The sequence below is a fragment of the Protobothrops mucrosquamatus genome, unplaced genomic scaffold (genome assembly GCF_001527695.2).
Source record: "Protobothrops mucrosquamatus isolate PMUCROS unplaced genomic scaffold, P.Mucros_1.0 scaffold1867, whole genome shotgun sequence".
Taxonomy (NCBI): Eukaryota; Metazoa; Chordata; class Lepidosauria; order Squamata; family Viperidae; genus Protobothrops; species Protobothrops mucrosquamatus.
Genome location: NW_015387996.1, coordinates 112,045 through 128,943, shown reverse-complemented (window position 1 = coordinate 128,943; position 16,899 = coordinate 112,045). Strand labels below are relative to the sequence as shown.

Sequence of the window (16,899 nt, the reverse complement as noted above, 5' to 3'; positions counted from 1 at the left end):
CCCCCCTAGGATAGAAAGAGGCAAAATGTTTTAACTTTGTTTATAAATTTTGCTCATTTATACTGTATCCTGGGGCTATGCTATGTTTCAGATTTGATCTTCAAGAGATGCTTCATGGGAGCACAAACCTAGCACCTGTCTGCAACCTATTGCAGGCGAGGGCACATTTGTTTGTTGCAGACAAGTGCTACATTTGTACACCTGTTATTCCAAACAGTATTTTAGAGACTGACTTTTAAGTACTATACAGCCCAAGTTTACACCTGCACTCCTGTGGCAACCTTTTATAACCTGGTGTCTTCATATGGATTGAATTTCAACTCGCCAAATTTCTGGCCTGCACAATCACTTCCAAGCAAATTGCTACTGGCACTAGCAAGTGCTGTAATTTGCTGGCAAATTAGAAGCTTTCCCAACAGATTGCTATTGAAGCAACTATTATTGTTGGAGAACATCAGAAAATGATAGCAGGAATTGGGAGTAGAGTGCTGCAGACACTTTTTTTTTATTATAGGTCAGGCACAAAATCAGAAGAGCCCAGTTCATGACTGCTGTCCTCAAAGTGACTGCACATCTTTCAGTGATGATATCAAATTCAGATTCGGTGCTCTTCTTTTGTGTGCTCTGCAATAGAAAGTGTAGTGCTGCCTTTTGTAGCAGCACGTTTCACTACTGTATACACACACAGCTTAATGAACTATTTGTCATGGCATTTTGGCAATGATAAGGAAATAGATCCACTTATGGATAGACGTTACAGATTTATAGACTGCTGTAGTTGTTCCCTTTAAATTCTGCTTTAAAATGTTGCAATGCTAGCAAATGCACTTTCCAAGTACTGTACTTTTTGTTTTTGATTTATGCTCGTTTTTCCTTGCTTCATATCCTGTTGTGGCATGTGTTGTTGGCATAATCTGTATCTTACTAAACCTTCTGTCTTTAGTTATTATTTTAGTTCTATTTGTTTTTGAAGCTTCTTGCATTCCTTGACAGAAGGAAGTTTTGTAAAAAATAGGGAAAAGTGGCACTTTTATATAACAAATTTGAAATTTCAAATATCCTTCAGCATTGTGTCAAAGAAACCCCATTTCTTTGAGAAAAAGTATCAAAGCTACATTTATATATAATTGAGGAGGAGTAAAAAATTTGGGTGCCATGGAGATGAAAGGTTCTATCATAGGTTATTATTCAGCAGCTTAGGTTGATTGACTTGTTTGTTTGCTTGTTTGTTTCAATTTAGAGACTGCCCAACTCCAAACAACACTGAGTAACATACACTTAAGAAAAGCAGAAACAGTTTTAAAAATGAACTAATCATATATCCAATTCTGCATCCAGAAGTCAAGCACTCTATTGCAAACAAAGTAATCTTACAGGAATTCAATCCTTGCCCAAGGCCTAGGAAAACAACCTAATTTTTAGGGACTTTCTGAATATCAACAGGATGCGAAACATGGCTCTCTGAAGGGATACATTTTCAGAGGGCCGGTGCCACAAAAGATAAGGGATACTTTCTAGAACCTAAGAGATGACACTGATTAATTGAAGGGATCTAAAGTGTACCCACTCTGCTTGACCTCACAAGATCAGTGGTCCCCAGCCTTTCTGGCTTAGCGGCCCAGGAGGGGGGAGGGCATGGTTCTGTGCGAATGGTAGGTGAGTGCATGCAGGCACACCACTTGAACAGCCCAGTTCTGAACGGCCCATGGCCCACTAGATGAACCCCTATACTAGATAGTCAGAAACAATTGAAAAAGGGCTGTCCCTCAAACAATTAAGTTGTATGCTACAAAGTGCTTCAGTAATCAACAATTTGAACTGCATCCAGAAGGCGACCACTAAGCAGTGCAGTTTGTGGAGCAGTAGCATTATATGAAATACTTGTGCTTCACATTTTGAAACAGCTGTAGCTTGTAAATAGACTTCCAGGACAGTCCCATATAGACCTCATTGCATTAATCCATTTATGTTCTTCATACAGGGCCCCATCAATATGAAGGATAATTTTAACTGGTCCAGGAACCTTTTATGTGAAAGAGTTCTCTGCATCTCTATCATATATAGAATCCATTTTTAGTATGACAAAATACATGGTTCTGAGCTACGAGTAGCTGATATAATTTGGATTTTTTTCCTTTGTCTTGGATGAAAAAATGAAGGGCGGTACAAACATATATGATATGTAATGGGAAAACTATATTCAGAAGAGTTGGTTCAAAATGTGCAGAAAAATGAACTCACTGCCTATTTGTAACTCATTAAATCAGCCATATTTTTTTCTATAATTATATGGCTGCTGTGGGGATGCTTCTGCAGTTTTTCAGTCCTATAAATGGACATAGCTGTTTTAGTACGTTATAGACAGGTGCTGCATTTACACCTACACATTTCAAAGCAGTTCTTGTGAATCAAATCTAAAGTATTGCATAGTTCTAATAACACTGCAGATTTTGCTTAATGTAATGTTATTTTTGTAAAATAAACTTTTCTACTTATTTGAAAAAAAGAAGGTACCCTTTTTCAGGATTGCAGTTGCCATCTGCAGTTTTATTTTCATTCTTTAGTGGACTATTTAAAAAAAAAGCAAAATGGTTTTATTTAATTCATTAACTTTCTTAACTTCATTAACTTACTATTCCAGCCATGTATTTATAGTTTGATTTCAATCATAAGAAAACAGAAAAAAAATATAACTAACTAACAGAGAAGCTACAGGAACGTGTTTGATATAATGTATGAGACAGCCATAAGGCAGCAAACAGAAGCAATTCTTTTTCTAGCACTGAAGTGCAGAATGAAAAACCAGATGTGTTTGGACTGCCAGAGGAATCAAGAACTGATTCACATCCAATTTGGCATAGGGTCTGAAACAAGAAAAGCAGATAATTAGAATTTAATGCTAAATTTAATCAATGGAAGATGTCGGAGCTCAGTACTTATCAGGATCAGCACCAAATATATATGTTTCCTGTACAGTGAATTTGATTTCTTCCCTTCAAATTGAACAAGAGGAACAAACAAGAAGCTTACTGCTAGAAAGAAATCAGCAATGACATTTTTGTTGCATTTCACTTCTTTGTTTTGGGTTGGCTGGAAATTCTGATTAATACAATAATTCAGATCATCTTGAGATAGGCCATAGGCAGAAAGGCAGCTGTGAACCATCTAATAGTTTATTCTACAATTGCAATAGATGAGGGGATGACTAATTTTAAAACAAAGAACAAGGTAGCAAAGATACTGCAACTATTATGATTAATTTGATAGGCTGAGGGTGTAGCCTCACATATGGCTACTCAAAAATAAGTCCTGCTGGATCTGATGAATACTGAATGCAGCATGTCTAGATAGATACAGGATTGCAGGTTTATTTTCCTGGAAATTCGTTCCATTGACTACTATATGGATTACTTGTGAGTGCACCAGCACAGAATTTCATGGAAATCATTTGAATCAGTGACTCATGATTTGCTCTTTTCAACTAGGTCTAAGAACTGATAATGTGTAGTATTTATCATTTGAAATGCTATTTTTCAAGTTTGCATAATAGCTCATGCTGCTACTTATTTGGGAAAAATACTACTTTCCTCATCATACACATTCTATACAATAGTTTATTTCTGAACAAAAATATTACATGTTTTAACAGAAAATATTTTCCAAACAGTGTTAGTGCAAAAATATGAATTTGTTTAAAAAGAACCTATAGTTATATGGAGTAGAATTAAGAGTTTATTTCTCCTTAGAATTTTCTCAAATTTTCCATAGATTTGCAGCTTGGGGGTCTTTCTGTTATACTGAGGGAGTTTGAGTGAACACATAACACCAAGGTTTAATGCTTATTTCATTTGTATCAAAGTTATTCTATATCAGTGTAAAAAAGTAATTACACACTCTCTCTTGATCTCTATCATACATGCGCGCACACATGAATTCATTGAATTCAAGGAATAATTCATGGCAGTTGTATAAGCACTTCATTAAACAATCAACCCTACCCTAGCTTTGGCTTCTTCATTACATGACATTCTCACAATTCAGACATATTATGTCCTGCTATTAAAAAGTCATTGATACCTATCAATCTGGAAAAGCTACTCATATTTAAACTATGGAGTACCACTAGTCTACAATCAGAGAAACAGTCTTGAAATGGAGAAGTTTTGAGAACACAGAATTTTTCCAAGAGTCACTGTTAAGTCAAACTCATTCCAGTAGAACAACATGCAATAATCCATAAGTCACAAAAAACTCTAGAACAACATCCAAAAATCTGTAGTCCTTTCACCTTGGTTAAACTTACTGTTCATTATTTTACCATATGAAAAGTACAAAGTAATGGGAGAATAGGGAGGATCAAGGCAGAAACCATTGGTGCCAGTATTAAGTTGATAATATATGCTGAGGAAGTTGCTAGTATATCTATTCACTCAGCAATCATCTCTCCCCATTTTGATGAGTAAACCCAATTTTTTCCTCCATTTTTTTTTAAATTTCCTGTTTCAAGGGCAGACAAAGGGAGATCTTACAAGGGAAGGATGATAAGGAAAATCATTCCTTGTAGAAACAGTGTCCCTCACTGAGTAGAGAAGGGCTTTTTTAAAAATCCTTTTTCATCAATACATCCAGTTCACATGTCACAGTAAGCTGTAATGTTAGAATGGCCAATGAGGATTTGTGATATGGTTTGTCAAACCTATCATAAGGTATGAACAAGGGACTTTATCTTTCTTCATCTGTGAAAAGCCAAAGAACCAAGCCATTAATATATTTTTTTAAACCCCAACTTTGGTTTTCTTCAAGATAGGCAAAAATACAGTATCATGTCATGCTAAACTTCACAAAAGCAAGCCATGACTTGGAGATAGAACCAGTGTATACGTATTTTGCCTTTAAAGTACCAATCCCACATCTTCCAAAAATAAAAAGGTTTCCCACTTTAGGTATATTTCCCACTTTAGGTATACTTCCTACAAAAATCTCACATATTAAAAAAATGATGGGTATCCTTAAATTAGCTAGCAACTACATTAATGCTAATTTTTCTCCAGTTCTTTTGTAAATTTAGGGTTTAGTTGTGTACTTCATATTTCATAATGTGACAGCATGTATTATTTCAAGCTGTATTGCCTTTTTTAATTGGTTGGAATGCACCTACAATGAATATAAGGTAGGAAGCAGCAGTATGTTCAACAGATATGATGCAATAGGCAAATATTTTCCCCTTTTGCTTTCTCCTGATTTTTTCACAAATTGATTAAAGTCGATAGACAGAAACATACTCCTACAGTCTAATCAGTATACATAGTAGAAGGAATAGAATGTTGTCTCAAACAATTATTGGAAGAAATCAAGTTTGTCTTCACTTGGAAGAAGCTCCTCATCCCACAGAATAAGATACGTTATATAATTCTAAATGAGTATTATTTAGCCCTATACTGCACCTTTATTTTGGAACCTTGGGATTGAAAAACAAAGATTTTTTTTAAAAAATGTGTTTTTCAGGTGTCAAAATTTTCCTTTTATTTATTGGTTTTTATTTTTTCACTTCACTCTTTGTTTAATAAAGCTGAGAGCTCCTTTGCAAAGCTTTATAAATTCATATTCTTAGATTTTTGAATTACTTTTGAAAGTGGCTCTATCCTACTTCCTTCTAGTAAAGTGACCTTTTTAAATGGAGAGAAGTGGGTTTAGATGACAGTCATGATAAATGCGGTCATGTTCACTCAATAAAATAAGGCCCAGTGCATTTGAGGATAAATCAGTGAAATGTACAGCCCCACCTGTCTGTCTCCATCATTCATTTCCACTGTCACTTTCACAGTGGCTGATGGATCACAGTTGCTGTAAAATTAGACAGCCTTTAATCTCATTTCATCCTGATTAGCTTCTCTTTACCCTTTCCCTCTAACTCACTGACTGACACGCTAAAAACTCACACTGGGCTGTGTTTGAGCGTGGCGTACAAACTTCTTTTCAAATCCCTTTTTGGAGGGGAAAATAGGTACTCACCTGAGCTGAAATGAAATGCAAAGATCAGTGAGCCTGAGACTCATATTAAAATAAATCAGCAAAGCAGAAGACAGTATACAATTAATGAAAGAGACGGTTTGCATCACTAGACTACAGGCTGGCCTGTACATTGCATTATTTACACTCATGAATTCTTAGTGAATTGTTGTAAGATTACTTGAAAGGTATTGTGGGACAAGAAGAATGTCTCAGCAGTGCAAAAAAAAAAAAGTTACATCCTCTAGAATTCAGCCATATGTGTTGCATAGTTCAAATGGCTATTTTAGGCATGTACATTCACATATCTTACACCTAATCATACAGACCTTCATCCTCTTTTCCATTGTTTTGCTTAAATATTGCAATTCTGTTCAGTGTGCTACCTGTATTTGAACTGAAATGTAGAGAGTTGCACTATGATCTTCATAAATTACATTTTCAGACTTCTTTTTCTTAGTTGACATTCTTGGACTTTCCTTTCTTTGCTTATTACTTTGGAGTTTAGAAAGATACAAAATCATATTACTGAGAATCTTGTAGGCTTTTCAGTCTCCGCTCTGATAAGTTGTTTGCCTGACGTTTGCATTTCACTGTATATCAACAGACATGATCAATAGCATGAAATATTACACAGTGTGATGTACTATAATTAGATGCACATGTAGTCTGTCTCCTACCTAAGAACACCAAATTTAAGGGTAGTATAGCCGACTGCATTAACAGATAATTGGCATTGTTTGAAATGTAACGCTCATAGGGCCAACCATTTCAGATGCCTGGTTTTTCAATATAGCATCATATCATTTTGATCAGGCTCATGGATATGCTGTTGAAGGGCACTGCAGTATAACATCAACCAAAACTATGACTGGAGTTCAATGAGTTTCATCTGAATAAATATTACAAAAAAAATCAATTCCTAAGGAGATAGAATTGACTTGTCATTTGTCACAAATTAAAATAAAATAGCATATTAACAGTATTTGTTGCTTGTAAGATATATCACCAATATATAATGTTAATTCATGCATTTTTACTTAACTTATCTGCCTATCAGTTGCTTTTGCTTAGACAGCTGCATGAGCACAGACTATGAAAATGATATTTGACCTTTACTGGAAACTAAATATGCACCTTGCTTATTCATCATTGCTTTAGCAAAAAAAAAAAAAATCAGTAAGAAGCTTAAATGGGACTACTTGATCTTTAAGAAAATGTGTCCTACACAAGGAAGCTGCACATATTTCTTATTGTTATTTGCATATGCTATGTTCATGTGCATTTAGAAAAATAAAAGATAATAAAACAAATGAAATGAGAGATATATCACCCAAAATAATTCAAGTGTGAGATAGGCTGCCTCTTTTTTTTGGCACTGGCAAAACAGCACAAAGTAAGAGCTGGCCCTGAGTCATATTGATTTCCCACTGCACTGGTTTCCTAAGTGCTCTATTGATCCGTGTCAAGCAATAAGTTCCCTGCCTATACATGCACATCACCTCCCCATTTGTCCTCACCTAGATTTAAGGTGCCCATATGATGAGCAGAACAAGGACATTATTTTTCCTACTGGTGACACCCAGCCAGAACTGCTGCATGTGGTACAATTTAGCTGTGTGAGTATGCATTTCAACATATGATGTTTAATACTGTCACATACCACAAAGCAATTCATTTTATGGCATTAATGCTGCATTTTTTTCTAGTACCTCTGTAACCTTGGGGAAAACATATCAGAGAAAGAACTGTCCCATTTTTCTCCCCTTCATAGTTATAACTTCCTTACAATAGTTTTTAAAGGAATGTTGTTCTTTCAACAAAGGGATTCGTGATTCAGTGGATGGAAAATGTTTGATTGTGCTGCTAATGACATTGTACAGGAAATTGAGCATATACATTTGGAGGAGGCATTAAATCAGCAGGACCTTAATTTAAAAACTTAAAACTATATGGAAATGCAGCATGCTTATTGCTGTGTGAGAGAAAGCTACTGAATAGTTTGAAGTTTTGATGTGGAAATGTTGCCTACATACTGAATCTGTTTTTTTTTAACATTCTGTAAATCTACTTTTTAAAGAAAAAAAGTATTTATCATGTGATTACAGAGCACTGTCCTAATTATTGCATTTTATGAAATATTTCTATTTTGTAGAGTACAGTTTATATACAGTAATTATTGTAATTTGTTGTTAGCAAGCTAAACTTCATCCAGAGTGGATGCTAAGACTGCCTCAATCCAAAATCTGGTTGATAATGCTATTGAGACTGGCTGTGCGTGCTATTGACACCTTCTGCGTCTTTTGGGAAGCTACTGTGACAGCTCATTCAAATCGCAGAATGTCAGAAACTGTTACAAACTTGTCTGAGCAATTTTGTTTCGAGATATCAATTATACTGGAGTTTCCAAGGCTCTGTATTGCTAAAGAAGTTTCTTTCAGTTGCAGATGCAGAACAAAATGTTCCTATCAGAACAGCAAACAGATGTGACAATGCACATCTGACCATCTAAAAAGGATATAAGGATTGATTCACAGCAGGTGTTAGATCACTGAGCGCATTAACTGGGACTGAAACATTAAAGTCTAAATTTGAACGAATGAAGGCAAATATCTGTGTCTCAGGATAATGTTGCAGGATCCAATCTGGGTCAGTCACCGGGACCAGAGGATTTTGTCTTCCGAGCTTTGGGACTCGTGCTGGAGTCCCCATCCTCAGGGAACGTCTTTCTAACAGCACACACTCTGCTAGAGAGAAGTTCCCTGAAAATGGGCTCCAGCACGAATCCGAAAGCTCAGAAGACAAAATCTAGAGAGAAGTTCCCTGAAGATGGGCTCCAGCACGAGTCCGGAAGCTCGGAAGACAAAACCTCTGAGCCCCGATAAATTTGAACTTCCCTGAAATCCTCAGAATAACTACACTATTAAACCTACTGTTGAAATGCGCCTTAATAAAATATATCTGCTTTATTCACAGTTATGCCATATAATAGTGCCCATCACTGTGTTGTGGAAGTAGAAAATTTTTTGTTCGTTCTGGGAGGAGAAGATCAGTGGAATCCTAATGGTATGTATGCCATAATTAATTGAACTTTGAAGAAAAAAATAAATAACCACCACCACACAAATACTTAATGGGTAGGAAATCCATGAACTGCTACTTATACATGAAATAGCAGTATGGTAATGTCCTTTCTTTTTTATAAGTAGAGTTGCCCCATCTTACACTCTAATCTCATCTGATCTGATCTGATCAGAACAGCAAATAGTTTAATGTTAGCTTGCTTGCTAAAAAAAAAAATCAGAAAAACACTGAAGGAAAGATTAGGAATCTACAAGCAACCTTGAGCAACTCTCTTGGGCTTCAGATTATATACCAATGATTTAGGCTGTGATCTAAAATTTGTTTGTGGCAATAAAGTCTCAACTTTGAATAATTGATTGTCCAACAATTACACAGTAACTTTTATAAGAATAAACTAGAATTTAGCTACGTTTTTGAGGCCTATTAAAACATTTAAGGTGTATTTTTCAAAATTTATGCATGCATAAAGTAATGGTCCACAACACATGCATTTTTATAGATCCAGTTGCAGTTACTGCAGAAACATAAGCATAAATTCTGCACATTTAAAATTGAATATATATGCTAATATGAAGCTCAAAAGTGATTCATTAATATAGCTATGGAAAATGCCACATAAACATATATGTCTAACAAAAAAAAGATTTAGGCAAGAAGCTTCTGTATTTCAAAAGAAATCTTACTCCAAATCATTTTTTAATTCAACAGTCAAGCCCTTTCTCTTTAGCAGAACACTTCTACATTATGATGGGAGAATAGAAAGTGAAAATTAATTTCATGAGTTGCCCTCTGATTTGGAATTTCAGTATTTCAAGTATTCATTTATAATCTCTAAAATGTTTGAATAGTTGTTTTTAATTAAGACATTTGGTGAGAACTGTTTAAAGTTATATCAACCTTTTTATGTACCATTATATTTCATATGTTTCTAGTATTTACTTTTTTTTCCTAGTGCCAATCTAATATGATCCGTGTAAATGGTTATATATTCACATTCTTAAATGTCTTCAGATTTTTCTGGTACTCCTGTATCTCTAGTTTTAGCGATTTACATAACGATTATGGTAAGGGCTTTTTAACGAGATCACTTTATAAATTTTCTGTAGAGAGAAATGAAATCATTTAACAAGCTTCTGAACAAAGCAAAAGAACAATATGCCTTGCAAAATTTAGAATATTGTCAAGACATCATTGAAAGGCTCGTACATAAAGGCAGAGTTGCAGCTGTAGCAGTCTGTATAACATAGATAATTATGACTTAGAAAGTATAAAACAGCTTGCAGGTACACATTTTCACTTCAAAATGCCAGAAGATCCAGCTGAAATTACGTATACTGCATATATTTTATTTGAAAAGCCCATTGTAACATCTGTGCTAAACCAAACTGTATCAAAGCATTACATCTGTTCATTTCCTTACAAACAAAACTAAGCAATCTTCTCTAATAGCATTATTTCAATAGAGTTTTAAAAATTATTTATTTAAGTCATTTTTCTGGAAAAATAACGTTTGCAGTCTGTTCTTAAAAAGCTATTTATAAAAAGATTACAGATAGTTTATTTATAGAAGTATATGCTGTAGAACTGATCTGAAGGTTGATTACTGTATTTCTTTGACCAAAAAGGTAGGCAAACATCTGCATTAGACTAGTTGGACGGTAGGTCTCCCCAACGGCTACACAAAAGTGAGAAGGATAATTTCCCAGCTATTTCATTCAAATTGAAATTGTTGGTTTTGTTTTTGGCTAGTTTACTTATTTATTTATGTAGCCATTCATCTCAAGTACATACCTATAGGGGTCTCATAACATTAGAACTAAAATATATACAAATATTAAACTCACATCAAGAAATAAAATGCACAATACTCAAAGTGGGGGGTTTTGTATGGGTGTGTTTTTAGAACAGGCCTATCATTTAATTCGATTTTAAAACAGAAACTATTTATTTATTCATGGTTTTTAGTATCGCCTGTTCACCGCCCTGAGTCCCGCAAGGGAGATAGGGCGGTATATAATAAATGAATAAATAAATAAAGAATCATAGAATCATGACCAAGAAATGTGCTCCATCTCACATACAGGCCCCCAGGCTTAGCCGCAAAATCAAACTTCCAAAGCCTTCCAAAAGGCCAACAGATTGGGGGCCAACCTATTTTCAGGAGAGATGAGGTTCCAGAGGGTGGGTGACACAGCAGAAAAGCCTTTTTTCCCCAGGGGGCTCAGCTAACACTCCTTGGTTGATGGAACATATCACATGCCTCACTTGCTAGATTTGATGGGATGGGTAGAAACAGTCAGCATGAAAAGTCCCGTAAGTAACTGCCCAAGCCATGTAGGGTTTTTAAAGGTAATTACCAGAATGTTGAATTGCAGCTGGAAGCAAACTTATAGTGGTGTTACATGCTCCAAATAGCTAGTACCATTAATTACCTGTGCTGCTGTGTTTTGCATCAACTGAAGTTTATGAATACTCTTTAAGAACAGCCCCATGCACATCACATTACATCATCCAAGTGGGAGGTCACAAGGGACACGAATGATCATAACGTCCTGATCTCTGAATGGGCACAATTGATGCGTAACATGAAGACATACAAAGGTCCTCCTATCCATGACTGCCACAGGTTCTTTGAGCAGGAGACATGAATCTGGGAGGACCCCAAATTATGCACTGCTTCTGCCTGAGACAGCGTCACTGCATCCAGAAATAAAAATGGAAGGTTCCTAGAACCAGAAGGTCCCAAAGCCACACAATCTTATGTGAGTTCGGTTGAAGTCTGTTGTGCCCCTTCCAGACCCGCACAGCCTTCAGTACTAAGACTTCTGTTATATCATTCAAATCGTCTGGGGTGAACATAAAAAAGCTGGGTATCGGCAGCAGATCATCCCAATCTGTTGTAGCTTCTTGTGGATGTTGCAGCTTCGTGTAGATGTTGCCGTTTCATGTAGATGTTAAACAGGAGGGGAGAAAATATCAAGCCTTGCAGCACCTCACATAGCAGAAGATACAAGAATGGTGGAGAAATACTTTACTGACCTTCTCAAACTCCAGAACTAATGTCATGAAAGATCAAAAAACTGTTTCTCCCAGTTCTTAACCTTGATGTTCATGTTTCTTTATGAAAGCTACAGGAAAGCTACACAGAATATTCTGGTGACCCACAGGAAGGGACATGATAGCATAACATTGAAAAACCTAGAACTAAGGAATTTTCCCTTTCTTCTTTGCTTCCATTTTAAAAACCTGGACATCAGGCCTGATTATTTTCATAATTTGTAAACAAATGTAAACAAACCCTTACTTCAACAAAAACAACAACAAGGAGGCATCTTCCTGACAGAGATGCATCTTAGGAGTGATATATTGGGTACGATAAATATACATGCTCTATAGCTTTGCTTGCCCTTTATCAGCAAAGAACAAAAATCTTCTTTAGCTCATACTTTGTTTTCTCTAAACAAATTTATTATATTAATTTCTGTATATGAGAAGACAGACAAAGAAGAGCTGGAAAGGGGAAAATGGAGAAAGTATAAGTGGAAGATGAAAGATTAATAGTAATGGGAGATTTGGGGGGACAGGTATACATGAAGGAAAAAGAGGATTGATATTCTAGAAAAAATGGAATTATGCTGGGAAATATTGATTGACATGACAGACAGCATTTCTGGGTAACTTCTGTTAATAGGAGTTAGAAATTCATATAAATAAGGGGCGCCTTAGAAGTATGAAAGAATCCGAATCACATGACATAATTAGAAAATATAAATCAAATTATTTACATGATTAGTTTTAAATGCCAAAATCTATATTTCATTGCTACTGAATTTTGGATTTAATTCCCATGAACAAAGCACTTCGTAAGCATCATGGTTTTGATAGTGAAATACATGATTTAACTGTGATGTAGTTATGCTATAATTTTAAATTGCGTGCAAGGAATAATTTTTTTAAAAAGGATTTCTGCATTGAAGACTCAGGTATTAAACAATTTGTAATGCACTCTCCTTGCTCAAGTCTTTCTTTTGATGTTAATAAGAATATAACATGCATTCAGTATTGCTTAATATCTTGGAGCATAATTTTTTTTATGATTGGCGTATATGTCCTTATAAAATACAGGGTGAAGTAATAACTAATGCTTTTTCATATTTGACTAAATAAATTTGACTACATAAAGCTTGCAAGGAAGTGTTGTTAATTTTTTATCGGTCTAAATGAAAACTTCCATAACTGTTGTTTACAAGTAAAATATTGATGCTATAAAACTGTGATTTGCAATCATACAGCAATAGCAGCCACCTTACTATTAAAACAGAATGAGGCAAATGACAAATACTCAGGGGCATGGAACAGTAACGAAAAGTGGGAGTACACAACTATGTCTTATGTTTGGCCCTTAAGTTCATCTACTCAGATGTTATGAAGAATGCTACCTATTAGTCATGTGCAACATGTTCCCACACTATCTGAGAAAGAAACATGGCTGATTCAATAAGTTACATGTGTGTGCCCCCTCATATTCTGAAGGACTTCTCCTGAATTAGGTTCAAAGCATTGCAAGTCCTACTGTACATCTTAATACTGGAATGAGAGGTGGTTTTTTTTTGTCAATCTAATCATCTGTATGTGAAAGGAGAAAACTTTTCCATTTTGGTCTGCAAGCAACAAAAGGCTTTGAGTCAGTCCTTCAGAAAGCAAAGAGCTAAATGTGAAATTAATCTCTTTACAGGCAAACACAGTACAAACTTCGTCAGCCGGTATGATCCTAGGTTTAATAGCTGGATACAACTTCCACCTATGCAAGAAAGGTAAAACTTACTAAATGTTGGGAAGTGGTGGTATCACAATGAATGGTAGTACTTTCTCAGAGAGATCAGCAAGAGGGAAAAATTAAATGCTGTGTTTTTCCTTATTAATAAGAGAAAGTAATCATTGTGAGTTATGAAATTAATGTTCTGTTTGAAAGTCTTAAAATGTGTAACTTCTTAAGTTTTTTTAACTTGACGTTTGATTGTAGCACTATCATATAAAATCTAACATTTTCTCTTAAGATTGAAAGAAGTTATGATATTCATTCATGGCTTTTCTTAAGTTCAGTATGGTTGGCAAATTGACTTCCTAGTGCAGTTTAGGAGCCGATAGGTCATATGCATTGGCAGTTAAACCACAGCATCTGGATATCTACTGTATGGCTGCAGTTTCTGTGTAATCAGGCAGAGAAAGTTGATTGAAGCATGCTGGCAATGAAGGGATTTCTTCTTTGATCTGAACCTTAACAATCCATTGTTTTGTTTTGTTTTTTAAATTGAAATATTTATACTGCTTATTTTATACAAGCCCACCTGCTGACAAATACACTTTGAATCAGTCCTGTATTATTCAAATTAATACCAAAGTACTGATTTATCAAATAATTAAACTGTTAAAAGGTTAGGTGCCAACAGTTTTAAAAAACACCTTGCAAATTTACCAAGAGGAACAAACAAAGCATTGGTATTCATCCATAGGAAATATAGTGTAAAGCCTTTGAATAAAGCAGTAAAAGCTGCACTTCCAAGCTTTCTGTTTGTTTATTTGCCATATGGAGTTAAAGCTAATTAGGGAACCCCTAAATTTAATGTAGCTGATTACATGGGCAGCTTGTAAATCAAGAGTTGCAATTTTAAGATGAAAGTCATAATCCAGATCTTAAGACACTGATGAACACTGTCTAAAGCATTTGGGGATACCCTTTAGCTGGGACATCCATAAAAACTGAAGATGTTCAGCTCATTATCCATTTGAATAAATGTACTTCTCCCAGCCTCACTGCCTCTAACTTAAAGCAGATTTAATGTCTGTACTGAGTATATTACAGCTGCAGATATATTGAGATAGAATCCTCAGTATTTTCGTACAAGCCTAACACATATTTCAAATATAAATAAAAGCACCAAAAAATCTGCTATCTTTTAAATATTGTTGCTATTTTGGTAGGGTTTTACAATAAGGTCATTGACCTTTACAGCACAGTCTATATAGCTTATAGAGTGTTTTAAGCATCTAATAATTTTTTTAATAAAAAGGCCTTATATACTCTAGCAGTTTTCTAACAGAATGTCTGTGAACCTTCATTTTTTTCCCCAAAGTTTTTGATCAAATTTTACTTATGTTCCTATTTATCTATCATATCTATAAGACAAGCCACAAAAGATATAAAATAATTTAAAAGTAAAGAGTTCCATAAAATCAATGTTTTACTGTTTTTGCTGTACCTCTTTTAGAACAGAGACAGTATGGGTGGACAAGGACCACTTCAACAGCTTCCAAATTGTCTAGCAAAATAGCATATAGATAACATACCCCGCATCACTGGTCTAGAGCAGGGCTTTTCAACTGGTGGTAAACAGGTACTTTGGCACCTGGCAGGTGGTATGCAACCATCCTAGACAAGTGTAGCGGGGAAGGGGAACCAGCTGAAGCAGCGGCAGCGCTGCACAAGCCTGATGGAGAGTCGGCTGGAGCTGCAGGGCTCGGCAGAAGCTGCAAGATCGGCGCGCGCGGCTACATACTGATTGACATTTCCGGCACACCCGGAATAGAAAAGGAGGAAGAGGGGGGGAGAAAGGAGAGGATATAAAAGGAGGAAATTTTGGCGGGAGATGGAGAGAAAAAAAGACGCAGCCTTGGGAAGAGGAGTCAGATGGATCTGCACCAAAGAGAACAGGAGGAGGAGGGGGGAGGGAGCAGAGGATATAACAAAGCAGGGTCTCCTCACATGGAGAGGGAATGGGCCTCCCTCTGACCCATGCACTTTGCCCTCCTGCACCTACCATGAGCAACCCAGCCAAGGAGAGTGAGCACAACAGCAGCAGCCTGAAGGAGGAGGTAAGCATAGGTGGGCGCCCCCTCAGGGAAGTGGGGCTGGTCTGGGTTGGGCTGTAGGGCCTCATGCTTGGGGAGCTCGAAGGCCGGGCTGGGCACTTGCCCTCCACTGCCTGGGGCTCCAGACAGCCCATGCCACTGTCTGGGAGTACCCCTACAGCCCAAAAAGCAAGACTTGGAAGAGTCACTGATTCTTGGAAAAAACCTTGGGATGTGTTGCTTTGTATGTTTCAGATTATTAGGGTGCCTAGAAGATTGACATAACTAAAAAGCAAGCTTAGCTTCTCTTGAAAAGAACATTCTCATTCCTGGCAGGACTTGGCTATATCAAGGTTTTGACTTGCTGATAATTGAGATACAGTATCACAAAGATGCACAGACTACAGAGGAAGACACAATGAGGGAACAAAAAAAGATGCAATTATAGTATTGCCATGCCCTTGTTTCACAACAGTAAAGGTTTGGCCAGCACCTAAATTAGCCTGGTATCTACTGTGTTTCCCCAAAAATAAAACCCACCCCAAAAATATTGATTTTTTGCCTTTTCTTTTTAAAATTATGTTAAAAACCAAATTAAAATCAAATTAAAATCAAATTAAAATATCCCTTAGGCCAGTCCCGCTAGCTGGAATAGCCATGTCTTGAGGGCGCGGCGGAAGGAGGGGAGATCCGGAATGACCCGGATCTCTGGGGGTAATTCATTCCATAGGGAGGGGGCTCCAACAGAGAAGGCCCTCCCCCTGGGGGTCGCCAGCCGGCACTGTCTGACTGACGGCACCCTGAGGAGACCCTCTCTGTGGGAGCGTATCGGCCGATGAGAGGTAATCTGTGGCAGAAGGCGGTCTCGGAGATAACCAGGTCCGATGCCATGGCGCGCTTTAAAGATGAGAATCAACACCTTGAAGCGCACCCGAAAAGCCACCGGTAGCCAGTGCA

The 16,899-nt window shown here is 36.6% G+C and overlaps 1 protein-coding gene across 1 annotated transcript in view; it reads left to right on the top strand.

The window, feature by feature from the left end:
* The window catches only part of KLHL14 (kelch like family member 14), a 59,139-nt gene that overhangs the window by 30,499 nt on the left and 11,741 nt on the right, over window positions 1–16,899 (top strand). Inside the window, exons 3-4 of the mRNA XM_015823431.1 lie at window positions 8,986–9,075; window positions 13,829–13,907. Coding sequence (XP_015678917.1) covers window positions 8,986–9,075; window positions 13,829–13,907 — 169 coding nt within the window. The remainder of the gene's footprint in view (window positions 1–8,985; window positions 9,076–13,828; window positions 13,908–16,899) is intronic.